Source organism: Notothenia rossii (genome assembly GCF_949606895.1).
Source record: "Notothenia rossii genome assembly, chromosome: 6".
Lineage (NCBI taxonomy): Eukaryota > Metazoa > Chordata > Actinopteri > Perciformes > Nototheniidae > Notothenia > Notothenia rossii.
In genome coordinates this window covers 65,279,197-65,296,692 of record NC_136909.1, presented here as the reverse complement: position 1 = coordinate 65,296,692, position 17,496 = coordinate 65,279,197, and the positions used below count along the sequence as shown (strand labels likewise).

Below are 17,496 nucleotides of genomic sequence, written 5' to 3'. Positions count from 1 at the left end.
AACGAGAGAAAGTAAATCTAAAAAGCATAAATACATATACATTACATTACATTGCATTTAGCTGACGCTTTTATCCAAAGCGACTTACAATAAGTGCATTCGACCAGGAAGATACAACCTTGAAGAAAACAGAATCATATAAGTACATCAGGTTTCATAGAGCCAAACATAATATAAATGTTATGCAATATACAGTTAACAAAATAAAAACTCAGTTAATACAAACCTTCAGTTAACAAAATACTACTTTTACTAACTGTTTGTGTTTATTATATTTGTCAGTGTTTCCCCTAGGTTTACTGCCTTGGCATGGTGCTGCTCGGGGCCCGAAAATGTTTTGTTATCCTCTGGAGCAGAGAGAGGAGCTGTGGATTATTGTTATTGATATCGTACAGTAACAAAGTATTTGTACATTCAAAAGTAATACAGTACAGTGTTGCACTGTACTGTATTACTTTAATTCAAACTGTATTCCCTTCTTATCATGTAGCCTACACTTCTTCCTTTCATTGACACATTTAAATCACCTGACTACAGCATATAACATACCTGCTGCAACCCTTTGCTGCTGCTGCTTCTCTCTGCCTCATCCTCTATTGCTGGAGGCAGCTCCACCTCATCTGATCTCTAATATGAAAGCAATCGTGTTATGATCATATTGAGCTATTGGTGTGGGTCTAACATTAAACAAGCAGTCTGCTTGTCATACATTGCTGACGATAGATTTTAAGAGGCAATTTGTTGAGTCACTGCCGCTAAATGCCGGTAGCATCAAGCTAGCAAATCCTGCATTAGCCTCACATCAACAGGTATAAACAGAACATCCAATTATCCTGAGCTAATTTACTGAATAAACCAAATCACATCTCCTGTCATCTTTTTCATCCGTCTCACGACAGTATTGAGACATTTATTTTCTGCGATATTCGATTTATCATTACATCCCTAATTATGATTGATTATGGGAATAACATTGAGATGCTAAGTTAAGACAGTCCTAGGTTGGGTTGTGAATGGACGGAATCAGGAAACCACTGAATCTGAGAATATTTCATATATGCTGTTGTTAATCGGATATCAGTGACATACTTGAGTGTAGGGATGTACCGAATATTCGGCCACCGAAAATTATCGGCCGAAAATGGTTAAAAAGGCCCTTTCGGCTTTCGCACCGAAAAAATATCACCGAATGTCAGAGAACAGGGTTACGTTGATCATACTCCGCATATTTGTCCGGGTGTTTTGATTTCAAGTGGTGGAGTAATCCCGAAGTGGTGAAAGTCTTTGCAGTTACACCCCCTCGAGAAATGTCAGCTGAACATGTTTTACAAATCGCAATCCGCGCCTCTTTCTCTGATATTTTGAAATATCTCCAAGCGGCAGACATGTTGGCTGTGAGCCAGCCGCGAGCATGGTCGCGCGCCGTGCTTGTCGCTGCGTTTTGATTACGTCATCACAACAACACGTTAGGTTACCAAACTTATAGGTGCATTTGTTGTTGTTGGAGGCCTGGCTCTTAGTCTTTATTTACACTATTTTGTTGTAGGCCTACTGGCCTAGATGTTTATTTTAAAGCACCTTGGCTTTGTTTTGAATGCACTTTGTTGTACAGATGTAGCGATTCATTTCAGACAGTTTGAAACGCGAGGGCCGTGATTGGTACGTGATCTGCCCTCACTCAAGGGAAAACCTCCAGCTTGACTTGAGACCGCCCCCGTGATATATAAATGTAATTATAATGAAGCCAGCTGCAATGGATCATTGATCCACCAGGGGGTGCAGTGGGGTTCCACACTGGAGCTGATGTGAAATAAAGTGAGATACAGTATGCTGGATGTACAGCGGAACTTTGTTAAGATCCATATGTCACGGATATCATACTACTGTGCTAAATAAGAGACATGTAATCATTTACAAAACATCACCATGTTGTTATTTAACAAAATAATTTTGTTATTCGAAAAAAACGAACGGGAGGAAATGCAGCCCGGCTCTCGATTTTTAATCCTAATTTAATCATCATCTTCACCACGATCATTTATGTTTATGTTCGCCGAATGACATTAAATCACTGACACATATGAATATACTGTATTCAACTTCATTAAAACGTTATTAACGTGCCTAAACTCATTAATTCACCAAAAATATGTATATCTTAATGGAGCTTCGTCGGTCGATCAGGATCCCAAAGTGTAGCGGAGGGATCCTCATCTGGATGAAGGGTGTTATTTTCCCCATAAGGAACAAGTCGCTGCAAATTATCCCGCTTATTACATGGCCACATTCTCAACAAAGTAACGACATGACTCCCAATATTAATTTAAATGCTTTTATGGATTTAGAAAATGTTTTTATTGATTTAAAAATTGTTGTATGTATTGATTTAAATTGACATGCATCCGCTAAGAAAAATAGTCCGTTGTTACAGTTTTTTAAACAGTCTGAATGAAACGGCAGCTCTCAGCTGTGTATTTACACAACTAATGGCCCATCAACCACAGCTCTCTCCACCCCTCCCCCCCTGATCTTTCTTCTCCAGCAGCTAAATTAACAGTAGGTTACTCTGAGTGACCATAGACTGTATGTGACAAGTTTACAGTTAGTGACGTAACAACACCATAAAAGCTGGTGGGTTGAAAGCAATACGGGAGGTAAAATAACTAGAATAATTGTGATTTATTTATTGTGGCTTTTATGTTTTTAGGTATAAAATGTTATGTAATTCAGGCCTATAGTTCACCCTTCTCTAAAAGCCTTCAACAATGACAATATTCATTGTAATTTAATAAATCCTTCCAACACACATTGTAAAAAATAGCCTACTGTAAGTTAAGAAATCATTTCAAGATGTACATCTTCTGATGTAACAACAATAACATTATAAATAGTAACATAGCTGAACATGGTATTGCACATTTAGCTTTGAGTGTTACTGACCTGAGATGTTTTTATTACATGAATTAAGGTGACTGAGGTTTTTTAACATACAGGGATGCAAACTCATCAGGTATGAAAAAGGTGACAAGGATCCGAGCCCCCGGCTCCCCCACCCCACGGAATGACAGAGGATTTTAGCAGTCAGAACTAAAGCAGCAGTGTTAATAATAACAGAAACGCCAAAGAGTCACATCTAATAGAAATATATAAAAGCATTTATTTTAAATTGTGTAGCAGTCAGTTTATAATTTTGGCAGCACTGTTGAGCATTTTGAAAATGTATTTTTGTGCCTTTGTGCAAGGCTTAAGTCTTTTTATCTTTATAGCCACATAGTGTAAAGTAACTAAGTTCATAAACTCAACAAGTACTATACTTGGGCACAATTTTGAGATACTTGTACTTTATTTAAGTATTTCAATGTTTTGCTACTTTGTTCTTCTACTCCACTACAGTTCAGAGGTACATGGTGTACTTTGACTCCACTACATGTATTTAATACCTTTAGTTACTTCACAGATCTGGATTAATTAAGTTAAATATAATCAAGTGTTAAATCAGACTTTAGTTCCACCTGGAGTAAATCCACAAGCTACCCTGCAGTAGACAGTCATTCAAACTAGCTGCACCTTTAATAGCTTTGAGAACACTTTCATGATCAATCATTATAAAACATATCATATATATTATTCTGAAATGGACCAATCTGCACAATGACTACTTTTACTGTCGCTACTTTCACTATATTTTGATGATAATACTTTTCTACTTTTACTTGAGGAACATTTTGAATGCAGGACTTTTACTGTAACAGAGTATTCCTACACTCTGGGACTATTACTTTTACTCAATTACAAGATCTGAGTACTTCTACTTTTACTCAAGTACAAGATCTGTGTGCTTCTACTTTTACTCAAGTACAAGACCTGAGTGCTTCTACTTTTACTCAAGTACAAGATTTGAGTACTTCTACTTTTACTCAAGTACAAGATCTGTGTGCTTCTACTTTTACTCAAGTACAAGATTTGAGTACTTCTACTTTTACTCTAGTACAAGATCTGTGTGCTTTTACTTTTACTCAAGTACAAGATCTGAGTACTTCTACTTTTACTCAAGTACAAGACCTGAGTACTTCTACTTTTTCTCAAGTACAAGATCTGAGTACTTCTACTTTTACTCAAGTACAAGACCTGAGTACTTCTACTTTTACTCAAGTACAAGACCTGAGTACTTCTACTTTTACTCAAGTACAATATATATATATACTTATACCACCTCTGTTTATAGCCTATGAAAAAAACTATTAGAAATAGAAGGCTAAAGCTAACGTTAGCAGATAGTGACAATGTATGCTAGCTAGCTAGCTCAACGATTCCTTAAATAATATTGCCACAGAAAAACTTTTCAGTTCACATCACGCTCTGCCGCTCCGACAGGGAGCTCTGCTCTGAACACCTGAACGGCCCGTTCTAACAGCTGTTCACCAGCGGTCCAGTCTGTACCACAGTGACTCCGGACGCACAGTTATTATTAACGAACGCACCCGTAGGTAATATAGCTGCTGAAGCTAGACCATCATCTCGGAGCAGCAGAGCCTTATTATACATCCATGAGCAGAGCCGACAGGCAGGAAGACTCGAGCACACAGCTCGTACTTCATTATAATATATAAAAAAAGAACACCATGCGTGTCATGATGGCACATAACAGCTCACGGCCGCAGATTACTCCGGGTCCCAGACTCCCCCATACCCCAAAAATATTTGTATTGCAGATCTACATGAATTACACAAACGACTTATTTTGGATTCAAAACGGCGAATTTCGCCGAATGGTGACAAGTTTGCATCACTGAACATAGACAGAGCACAACTGAAACATAACATCTGAGATGTAACAACATATTACACTTTTTGGGGATGCTTGAAGTGTGAGGAGTGAGGGACACGGCTTAGAACGGGCGTGTCGCCTGGCAGGACAGGAGAGTGTGTGCACCAGTCTGCCTTGATCTATGAATTCATGTCCGTGACACTCACTGCTGCCCACAGCTGTTTTATAGAAGGAAATTCCTTCACTTCATGAAAGTGTTTTAACCGCACACACCTCTACACACACATGACGGGTGTTATTTTCCCCATAAGGAACAAGTCGCTGCAAATTATCCCGCTTATTACACGGCCACATTCTCAACAAAGTAACGACATGACTCCCAATATTAATTGAAATGCTTTTATGAATTTAGAAAATGTTTTTATTGATTTAAAAAATAGTTGTATGTATTGATTGAAAAAATAGTTGTATGTATTGATTTAAATTGACATGCATCCGCTAAGAAAAATTGTCCGTTGTTACAGTTTTTTAAACAGTCTGAATGAAACGGCAGCTCTCAGCTGTGTATTTACACAACTAATGGCCCATCAACCACAGCTCTCTCCCCCCTCCCCCTTGATCTTTCTTCTCCAGCAGCTAAATTAACGGTAGGTTACTCTGAGTGACAAGCTTACAGTTAGACACAACACTGTAATTGCAAGTGACCCTCAGTTAGTTGACTTTTATGTTGGACTGCTAAATTCGTTACTGATACAAAAGGGCTTCTACTGTACCTAATTACCTTAACACTAGAACCGCCAGAGGTTTTTGTATAGGCCTACCTAAACCCGTCAAATCCCGCTATTAAAATGCAATTTTTAACAACATAGGGTGCTACATAACACACTTTCAGGAAAAGTCACGGACTGGGAGACTTTAATACTTTATTGAAAAAAAGTTACATTGCACACACACAACACACATCACACAAATTGACCCGATTGGCGGTTCTAGTGTTAAATAAACTCACTAATTAATGAAACCAATACGCATTATTCTTATTCTTATCATTCTTTATGAGCGCAGAAATAGTCTTAAAATCAGATCTGTTTTTTAAATGAAATCTGACGGCAGGCAGTTAGCTCTGATCACCTATGATAAATGCGCCGCACCTAATCGCTGGCCATTCAACCACAGACACTGTTCGAAATGGGGGGGAGCTAGGGGGAGCTTGGCTCCCCCGAAGAGGGAGGGAGCTCCCCTGAAGGCTGACTTTGAGATAGATAGGGGGAGCCCAAAACAATCGTGCATATTTGTGTCACACAGATTAGAAATGTTGAGTTTCTGTAAATAACAGTTCTTGAAATAAATAATAGTTATTGTTCATTACAGTTTCTGAATATTTGTTTTATATTTGTGAATATGTCTGGGTGTTGCCATCTGTACGTGGCGGCGCTGCATTCTTACTTACGTTGCTATGGTTATGGCGGTGATGCCGGCGCGGTATTTGAAATGTTCATATTGATATTTTTTTAACTCTGGCTGTGTAATAAAAAAATATGGCAAAACGAAAACAGCCAAGCGTCACAGCTTTTGGATTCACAAGCAAAGAAGCGAAGGAGTCTAAAAATGACAACGTGAACGGAAAACAACTTTTAGTTGGCCGGCTGTAAGTGGCGTTAGGGTCGAGCTTGACAGCTCCAAACCGAGGGAGAGGCCTGCCGATGCGGAGCCTGAAGAGGCTTCAACAACGGCCACATCCGCCGGCATAGTGACACCTTCTGTATTAGTAGAAGAGTGTTTTTATAGCAATTGATCGCATCCGCGCTGCTGCACCAGTCAACAGAGCGTGCGTGTGACATATTTAGTAGCAGGATGTGCTCTGAAAAATAGGGCTCCCCGAAAGCAAATGGGTAATTCGAAAACTGACAGAGCTCCCTCTATACAAATCAAACTGTAGATGGTGTGAAAGCACCTATTGTTTTAAATAATGGTCGGAATGTGACCTGTGAGCCTTCTGAATTACCGTGGGACAGCACATTCTAAACTAAAATGTTCAATCAATAAAGTAACATCTTATCTTATCTTAATAATATCTTCATATTAATAATAAATCATACAGTATGTGTCCGAAAGGGAGCAGGAGGAAGCAAACACAAAAATATACTGCATATTAAAGCAAACGATTGTAAAGGTTAAAGTATGAGCATAACAAATAAAGAAGTGTAATGTAAACATTTACATTATGATTATTTAATATATAAAGACTATATATTATTGAATTACAAGATTAGATATACTTTAGTTGATCTAAAATATTGATGTGTTCAAATGCTCTTCAAAACACAACTGAAAGTCCATGGAACTTGTCTTTCTGTATTTGTGAATGAAGCGCCATCTCCTGGTTAAAACCTGAAATTGAAAATCTGGCAACGCCCTCTTGGAAAATAGTGGGAGGGCTTAACATTCCTCTATACTGGTATTTGGCAGGTAGTAGGCAGGAAGCTGTAAGCTGGAGTCCGAAATTCAGTGCTACATCTGTAGTTATCCTACAGAGAAAAGAAAATGCACTTGACTTGGAATTAATGTACTGTATGCATTACAAGGTGCTGAATAAATGTTTTATGGACCCATAATAGTGATTATTATTTGAGTTAAGTTTTGCCATAATCATGTATTTATCAGGTAGCAGAACAACATTGGTAAAAAATGTATACATTATATATATATATATATTTCTATTAATCATTTTCGGCCTTTCGGCATTCGGTTTTCGGCCAAGTGTTTCCTATTTTCGGTATCGGTTTCGGCCAAGAATTTCCCATTCGGTGCACCCCTACTTGAGTGAGCTGCTGGTGCAGCAATACAATCATGACTTTCCAGAGAAAAGTTGTGATTAGGCATTTCTTGTCCGATACAGATGCCGATGTTAACCTGTTAAGCCCGGTAGCCCGTGCCGGCTATCACAACAATATTCACGAAACTGTGTCTCAGGTAGGCCTTTCGCGATAAGCAATTAATTGACTTATCGTATGATAAATAAAAATGAACTCGATAACTTTTCTGACCTCGATAAATTGCAGTTTACATGCGTGTTTGTTTACATAAGAATGTGACCAGCATTTTAGCCAGGCTGTGGCTGCCGGCTAGGCGCGCTGTGAGGGGCGGAGCTCACACACAGCCAGGTCAGGACACTCCACGTGCAGCAGTGTAGCAGCCAAATGAATAATTTAGAGACAAGCAGGAGACAACGTGTGACTTACTCGAGGGGAATTTGAAGTTAAATGGAATTTGTTGCAAAACCTAACTCCATCTCCGGTGTGGGAATATTTTTGGATTGAAGCCAAATCAACGAGGCGAACCTACGGACTTGAATGACCCGGGCCGTGTGTCGCATTTGTTTTAAAAAGGTAGCAACAAAAGCTAGCAATACGACCAACCTTAGACTGCACGTGAAACACAACCACCCCATTCCGTTTTCCTAGCTGGGAGCAAACACGGCAGCTGGAGATCCCCCACCTTTCTGACAGTTTGCAATCAAAGATGCATTTGCCCGACAATGCAAACATGTTGGTATTCCTTGATCGAAAACTTTGATTGATACAGATTTGGATAGGGCCTGTTGAGTTTTTTTTTGCTTGTCAGACAATTTGTTCTCATATTTATTTATTTATTTTTTATTTACCACACATACATATAATATATATATATATATATATATATATACATACACAGTCGGGCAAAAAAGTATTTAGTCAGCCACCAATTGTGCAAGTTCTCCCACTTAAAAAGATGAGAGGCCTGTAATTTTCATCCTAGGTACACTTCAACTATGAGAGACAGAATGGGGGGAAAGAATCCAGGAAATCACATTGTAGGATTTTTTTATGAATTAATTGGTAAATTCCTCTGTGAAATAAGTATTTGGTCACCTACAAACAAACAAGATTTCTGGCTCTCACAGACCTGTAACTTCTTCTTTAAGAGCCTCCTCTGTCCTCCACTCGTTAACTGTATTAATGGCACTTGTTTGAACTCTTTAGTTCTCATGAACTAAGTACAGATTGCGTTCACACCGGAATAAGTCCCTGGGGGAGGATTAGGCAAATGAAGCCGCTGACAGCACTTCTTCTGGTTTGGGTTTACTGGCAGCCCGCAAACAAATTCACGGCGTATACTGCCACCCGAACTCCCCGGCCGGGAGTCTCCGGATTTGGGGACTGGCTTCAGTAGAAGCTCTCGGACTCCCAGCAGCCTTCCAAGTAAATCACCAGAACGCCGACACCTCCTCATCTCCACAGCTCCTATGTTTTATTTTGTGTTGACATAAGTTAGTCTCTCTGCGTTTGGGTGCTGGGCTAATGCTAATGCAAGGATAATAAAATGGCGTCTTCACAAAACCTTTTGGGAGTTTTACGGGGCGTGGTTTGCAATCCGCCCAGCCATTCAGAAATAGGAACATTTTTCTCCCACGAAAGTCCCTGCTCTCTAGCAGGGACGGCACTAGAGAAGGTGATAAAAAGAACTATGAACGGCCATGAACTCATGAAGAAATGTTAGTTCCAGATTTTTTTGGTGTGAACTAGGGGTTTCACAACTACCAATATTTAATAGTCGACAAGTTTTTCAAAATAGTAGTCGACTAGTTGTTACGTCATAATAAAGACACACAAAGAGAGGTGTAAAACTATATTTAGGGCCCGAGCACGGAGCGCTAGGACCCAACGGCGTCCTAGCACGAAGTGCGAGGAAACCTATTGTTATTGGTGGAATTATTATTATTATTATTCTGCTGGCGTTTCCTGTTTTACTTCGCTTCAAAAGTTGTATAATTTTGCACGGACGCCAGAACTGGTGAAAACTACATTATTCTGGAGTCAATGGGTTCAAATTGTCCAACTTGCTTGCTAGCGCCACCTATGAAAAACCCATTTCGGAATAAATTTACAATGTTGCACCATAACTCCAAATGACCTGAAATTTTGCACACATATCCAGGTGGACCTGCTCTACAAATAATCCTCTTGGAACCCTAAGCTCCGCCTACATTGTTTTCTTCTAAATTAGCATAATGTTAAAAACAGTTAAATATTCACTTAAATTTCAATTTTCAGTTTTTCAACACCAAACTTCGTATACAGCATCGGTGGAGGGGCAGACACATTACCGTAGAAAATGAGCATGTTAGGATGATAAATATTGCCAGTGTCAATCAAAACGTTCTCGCAAAAAGGCGGGGCTTAGAAATAAATGCTCATAACGCACTCTTAAAACATTTTCTGGGAGCCAAACACTCACATGAACGGGACTGCTTAGCTTCGATAAGTAGTCATATATCACAAAAGCAGTTTGGACTTGTTCACCTCGTTTTGTTTACCACCTTTGTCCGCAATGGCATGGGAATGCAGGGCCCAAACAAACAATTCACCAAAACGGTTCAAAGAGGGGAACGACTCATCATTACTTTCTGTCTGCTGCTAGCCGGTGATGTTCATCAATGCCCTGGCCCAATGAACCACACTGAACTTGCGGCTAAACTACCAACTGACTCAGTTACAGCATGTAACTCGCCTATCTTACAGATACAAACTGCTGTCACAAACGCTTTACTTATAATGTCTGATTACCCACCTAATTTCCATACCTGCCCCTCGGATGTCTCTGGGAGTATATCGACTGCAATCGCCACTCAACAGATATCACGGGCCGGGCCTGATCTGACTGGTGTGGAGGAAGAGCCGTGGTCGGCATCCTCGCTAACCCCCGAGGTCGCACGGCAACAACAACTCCATTACACGGATGACTCCCGAATCTCCACGCCACGGGCGATCGTTATCCAGCCCCTGGGCAGCGCACAACCAGCCGATCTCAAACCAACAAACTCCATTCTTCCTGTCAACACTCTCTGCGACGGTCCAGGTACGCGTGGGCCAATCCAGAACTCATTCACAACAAGAGTTGGCGCCGCTCGACGGAAAGCCGCAGGATTAAATCCAGCAATTAAAAAATTGCGAAAACACAACTTCTTTCAGACAGTGAACAATGCCAGAGTGCTGTGGGACCATAATGCAAAACCCAGTGGTCTGCTGGGGGGGTCACTTGAATATCCGCAGTCTTGTACCCAAAAGTGATCAGATAAAGATAAAACATCTCTTAACAGACTCTAACTTGGACTATTTATGTTTGTCAGAGACTTGGTTGAATAAAAACTCCCCATCCGCAGCCATACATATTCCTGGCTACAATGTTTTTAGGAAAGATAGAGATGTGGGCAGGGGTGGGGGGTTACTGTTTCATATCAAAGACCACATATCATGTAATGAGGTTCAATGCTCTGCTGAGAATGAGCTTGAGTATATCTGTCTTAATGTTAGCCTGTCACCACAGATGTCTTTCATTCTCATTGGACCACCATCTGCAAAAGCTATTTTTTTTTGACAAATTACAAAAAATGCTTAGAGAATGCAGTTCTGTCACGGAAATAGTATTAATGGGTGACTTCAATGTTAACTGGGAGGACAAAGCAAGTAATAAGGCACTAGAATGGGTATCTAATCAATTTGATCTCACACAATTAATTAAGGGGCCTACTAGAATAACCACATCCTCAAAAACCCAGATTGACCTGATTTTCAGCAACAAACCTGAAAGGGTGACAAAAACCTACAATATTATCACTGGTCTGTCTGACCACAACCTAACTCTCATAGCCAGAAAGCTCACTAAATCCCGCTTCCATCTGAAACCCAAAACAAAATCTTACCAATTAAGAATACCCAAGAGTCATATTGATGAATTTGACAGGGAAATTAAAAACATTAACTGGAGCCAAATATTATCAGGTACAGATGTGGATACCAACACACATGCCCTTATGTCAACAATCCAAAAATATATCAAAACGATTCCTCAGGATAAACTAATCTAAGGCCAAAAATAAACACACCCTCCCCTGGATTAATAGTGACATCAGGAAATCAATGAAGGAGAGAGATAATGCTCTAAAGCACTCTCTTAAATCAAATTTAGTGACTGACAGGCATATATTTGTGTCCTTACGAAACAGAGTTACAAAGGAAATCAGGGCAGCTAAATCCAACTTCTTTGTTAATCTCATTCATGAATCTAAGGGAAATCATAAACAAATCTGGGACTGTCTGCAGAGCCTAACAGGGAAAGGGCATAAAATAACAAAGCAGCTGGAGATCAGTAACAATGGAACATTATGTAAGGGGCCAGCAGAAATAGCGGCTATTTTTAATAACAATTTTATTAATTCTGTGAGGCTGACTATAAACAGTCCCCAAATTGGTCAAATACATTCATCACCTATTGATTGTACACAGCCAGTCTTCTCCCTGACAGAGACTTCTGAATCCAAAGTTAATTCTATAATTTCTTCTTTAAATAATTCCAAATCAAAAGACACTTTTGGACTGGATTCTCTGTTTCTAAAGAAACATGCTACTACCCTCACAGGGACAATTACCAACATAATTAACACCTCTTTTAGGGAGGGAAAATTCCCAAAAGACTGGAAGTTAGCCATTGTTGTGCCAGTCCACAAATCCGGGGACACAACTGATGCAAACAACTATAGGCCCATTAGTATTTTACCTGTCATGTCTAAGATCTCTGAGAAATGTGTAGCTGAGTAATTGACTGGACATCTTAACAGTAGTCCTTTCACACTAAACCCCATGCAATTCGGCTTCCGAGCCAATCATTCCACTGAGACCGCAAATTGTTTCCTTGTTGAAAATATTAAATCAAAAATGGAAAAAGGAGGCATTGTTGGAGCAATCTTCTTAGATCTTAAGAAAGCTTTTGATACAGTCAATCATCAAGTACTCATTCACAAAATGTCTTATTTTTATTTCTCACCCAGTGCAATAGACTGGATGAGCTCCTATCTGTCAGACAGAGTTCAGTGTGTAAAGGTTAGTGGCGAGACATCACCACCCCTAAGGAATGAACTGGGTGTACTCCAGGGATCTATCCTGGGACCAATTCTATTCAGCCTTTATATAAATGACTTGCCATCAGTGTGCACTGGATGTGAGGTGCAAATGTATGCTGATGACACTGTCATTTATGTCCATGCAAAAACAAAGGCCCAAGCTGCGGCCAAATTAAATGATGCAATGGTTCATGTAAATCAATGGCTTACTGACTCACAGCTATATCTGAATTTTAAGAAGACAGTCTGTATGTTTTTTAGCAAGACCAAAACTGTATCACACTGTGAACCCAAGGTCTATGTGTCTGGGGAGGTCATTCAAACAGTTACACATTTTAAATATCTCGCAATTATCCTTGACACTACTTTATCCTTCAAAAAACCAGTGAGAAAGGTAATGCAAATAACTAAATACAATCTAGCAAACTTTAGATATATAAGGAACTGTTTGACAACACCTGTAGCAAAACTCTATATGACTGCCATGATCCTTCCCCACCTAACATACTGTATGACCAGCTGGACCCAGGCAAATAGCACAACATTAAGGCCTATCCTATCACTTCACAAACAAGCTCTCAAAGTTTTGGACAGAAAACCTAAGCTATACCACCATTGCAAAATCCTGGACAAACATAACCTGCTCAGCTGGGAAAATATTTTAAAACACACTGATGCATGTCTCATTTTTAAAATTCTAAGCGGCAAGGCACCCCCACCACTCTGCACTTTTATACAGCAGAAAAATTCAAACAGCAGAACCACAAGGTCTGCCCTAAGAGGGGAATGTGTAGTCCCTCTTAGGTCGAGTTCCTTTGGTAAACACTGTTTCTCTGTGAGGGCACCAACACTCTGGAACACAATACCAATACAGATAAGGAATAACACCTCCTATCATACATTTAACCATAATCATAAGAACTGGCTTTTAAACAATCAAAAATGTGAACACTTTTAACTGTATCAAGCAGGTATGATGATATTTAATCTGTTTGCATGTTTGTTTGTTCCTCTCTATTTTTGTACTGCTGTTCCTATTTATTGTTGTACTGCTATTTATTTATTGTTGTACTGATGTTGTCTGCTGTACTCTATTTAATTATGTTTTTATTTTCTAGTCTTGTTGTGGTCATTTAACATCTTGCCAAGGACAAAAGTTGAAAATTAGCCTGCTGGCTAATACTGGCTCATTTACAGCAATGTGAATTAATGTGCACTGTCCTTTAAATAAATAAACAAACAAACAAACAAACAAACAAACAAACAAACAATAACTCATCAACAATGTATCCAAACATCACAGATTTTGGTAGATAGGTTCAAACTGTCTTGGAGAATAGACACACCAAAGCATTTTCATTTTGGACTATAGGGGGCGCCAAAAACACCACCAATTTATAACTCAAGAGCGGATGGACTGATATATATATATTTTTTACACACACACTCTCGGGGTGACTACGAACTCAGATTTAAAGTGTTGCAACAAATTCAGAATGTGGGCGTGGCCTAAACATTTTTTTGAAATTGTGGTAGCATAAAATGAGCTTCGGACGTAAAACTTGGGACACACGTCAGAGCCCACGACCTTTTCGAGAATGTAAAAAAACCCCATCATTTTTCCAAAAAACTGCTCACTAGCGCACCTATTGTGTGGTAGTCACATATTGGTTTCTCAGAACTTTGGCACAGACATTCCTCATGGAATTGCGGACAAATTTGCAAATAGATTCCATTAGCCCCGCCCTCCAGAAAGTCGGCCATTTTGAAAAATGTGCGTTTTTCATGCATTTTAAGCACATTCTTGCGAACTTCTCCTAGGGGAATGATCGGAAAAATTCCAATCCAGGACACATTCAGCCCCTATCCAATATGATGCTAAATTGAGAAGAACATTTTTGATAACTCAATCGTGGAGGTCATAAGCTAACAGCGAATACACCATTTTTGACGATTTACATGTCGCAAATGACTCCAAACTACTGGAATATACTTTTTCCGATACTCACGAAACGCTGTATACACATTACTATTATGATTGCACACATATTTCAAATTGCCTTCCATAAGCCCTGCCCCCCAGGAAGTCGGCCATTTTGAAAAATATGCGTTTTTCCGCCATTTTAAGCACATTCTTGCGAACTCCTCCTAAGGGAATGATCGGAAAAATTCCACGTTCAGCCCCTATCCAATATGATACTTAATTGCGGAGCACATTTTTGAAAAATCACTCGTGGAGGTCTTAAGCTAACAGCGAATACACCATCTTTGACGATTTACATGTCGCAAATTGCTCCAAACTGCTCGCATATAGTTTTTCCGATATTCACGAAACGCTGTATACCCATTACTATTATGATTGCACACATATTTCAAATTGCTTTTCATTAGCCCCGCCCCCCAGAAAGCTGGATTTTAAGCACATTTGTGCTAATTCGTCATAGGGAAATGATCGGAAAAATTTCAATCTAGGGCAACTTAAGCGCATATCCAATGTGATGCTACATTGCGAAGGAATAGTTGATCGCTTGAACATGGAGCTCGTAAGCTAATGGAGAATGTACAATTTTTGACCATTTATGTCACATACTACCTTAAAGAGCCTGTGACACGAGTTTCCCCCATCATCCAAACCCATCAATTTGAGTAAATATTGTCCCCTTGAAAACCGTTACTGAACTGATTTTGGATATTTGTACTTTGATAACCATTAATCTGCCCTTCAATGTTGACAATTTTCTAGATCTTCTCGGGTATTCTTCAAGTCCCGCCAAATTATGTGTGACGTCATTGCGGGCACAGTGCTCCAGCTGCACCGTTCAGGATCCCAGCATCTGCATGTAAACGCACGATGGGGCACACAGCAGCAAGCTCAGACAGCGATGACAGTTTAATTTTGAACGTGTCTGAGAGCTCATATGAGGCTGAAGGATCGGTTTATTTTGTATCTGTTAGAAGTTTAGGAATTAGGTGCGTCAATATGGGCGATCATCCGGTCATGTAGCCAGTGGTGGACTGGGACTACAAATCAGCCCGGGACTCTCGACCGGCCCACTTCGGTACCACTAGTAAATTGTCAACGGGGGGAGTGGGGGATGTGCTAGTGACTTATCCGACCAGCCCACTTTGGTACCGGCCCATCGGGATTCGTCCCGATGGCCAGTCTGCCACTGCACCCAGCCCAGCCCACGTAAACTGTCAACGGGGGGAGCCTCGCTGCGGGGAAACGGTGGATCTAGTATCCCGATCGGAGTGGGAATAATAATAATAATAATCCGTGCATTTTATCCATTAATTTCCACAACATTGTGGTAAAAAAAAACACACGTTTAATCCATGTTGGTGTACTACTACAACCAGTGTTGTAGTGGGGATGTTTTTACTGGGTGGACGGGGTGGTGGGTGGACGGTAGACACTATGGACGTGCTCGTGAACTGTCAACGGGGGGGGGCTTGGGGAGCTCTGTGTCGCCTGTCAGCGCAACCTACATGATGCCGTTTAGACAATATAATAATAAAGGGCGGTGCCGGCTGTCAGCGAACCGATCCGGCCTTTCTGCGCGACTATCACTCACATGCGGGACATAGTCTCAATGTGTGGGACGCGGGACAAATAATAAAAATGCTGTGTGTGCAGTAGGGCTGCCCCCCGATTAGTCGACCAAAGGTTAGTCGGCCAAAGAGTCTTTGGTCGGTCAAGATTTAATTGGTCGTTGGTCGCCGAAAAAAAAAAATAAAAAGATTGAGGAAAAAAATAAAAATAAACGGGAAACAGGAGGTGACAGTGAGTCACTTGTTTTCACGTCAGATAAGCTGATAGTTTTAACCATGTCAGGCGTAAAATCAAGAGCTTGGGAGTATTTCGAAAAAGTAACAGACAACCCGAAGAAGGTGATATGCAAACTTTGCAAGCAAATACTCTCCTATCATTCATCAACTACAAACATGACTTATCACCTGAAACATGTAAGTACCGTTCAAGCCATTAAAAGATGGACGCTCTGCGGCTCTAGCCTTAATAAAAAGCCTGTTAGATAAAATGTATTGTCATATTATGGGCTATTAGGCTTAGTGTAAACTTAAATTAATGTGCATTTCTCTCAATAGGCTCATCCGCTATACGTTGATAGGGCCACCGCATCTACCTCAACTTCATCTTCGCAGTCGCCATTGAAACTCTCACAGACAACACTCGTTTTGAAGCCCCCTCTTTCCGAGAAAAGGAAGAGAGACATCACCTACAAAATTGCAGATTTGTGGCACTGGACATAAGACCTGTAAACATTGTCGAGGGGGAAGGGTTCAAACAGATGATGAAGTTCATCGAACCGGGTTACACTGTACCCAAACGTGACACCGTAATGCACGCCATTAAAAACAAATATAACACGACCAAACAGGTACTTTTGGAGAAACTCAAAACTCAGCTTCACTACTGACACATGGACCTCCAACCAAATGGATGGTTACATGACTGTGACGGCACACTTTATTTCCCAAAAATGGCAATTACATTCATTCGTGTTGGAGACTAAAGTGCTGGAGGTGAGCCACACAGCTGCCAACATAGCAGAGCAACTCAGCGAAGTGATGGAGGAGTTTGGGATTCCGCCAGAAAAGAGGGTCGCTGTGGTACACGACAATGCCGCTAATATGGTGTTGTGCGCTAAACAGCTATCTCAAAACCCGTGCTGGGGTAATGTCCAGGGAATTCGTTGTGCGGGGCACACCTTGCAGTTGTGCATAAACGCGGCTGTTAAATTAGATCCCATCTGCCGAGTGATTGCTG

The 17,496-nt window shown here is 40.4% G+C and overlaps 1 protein-coding gene across 4 annotated transcripts in view; it reads right to left on the bottom strand.

The window, feature by feature from the left end:
* The window catches only part of LOC307045110 (uncharacterized protein), a 71,310-nt gene that overhangs the window by 15,606 nt on the left and 38,208 nt on the right, over positions 1-17,496 (bottom strand). Inside the window, exon 2 of one of the 4 annotated variants that reach the window (XM_079690617.1) lies at positions 550-627. The exons of 2 other annotated variants lie outside the window; for them this stretch is intronic. In XM_079690617.1, coding sequence (XP_079546743.1) covers positions 550-627 — 78 coding nt within the window. Of the gene's footprint in view, positions 1-88; positions 119-549; positions 628-17,496 lie in introns of all 4 variants that reach the window. One more of the 4 variants, XM_079690619.1, reaches the window with a different exon arrangement.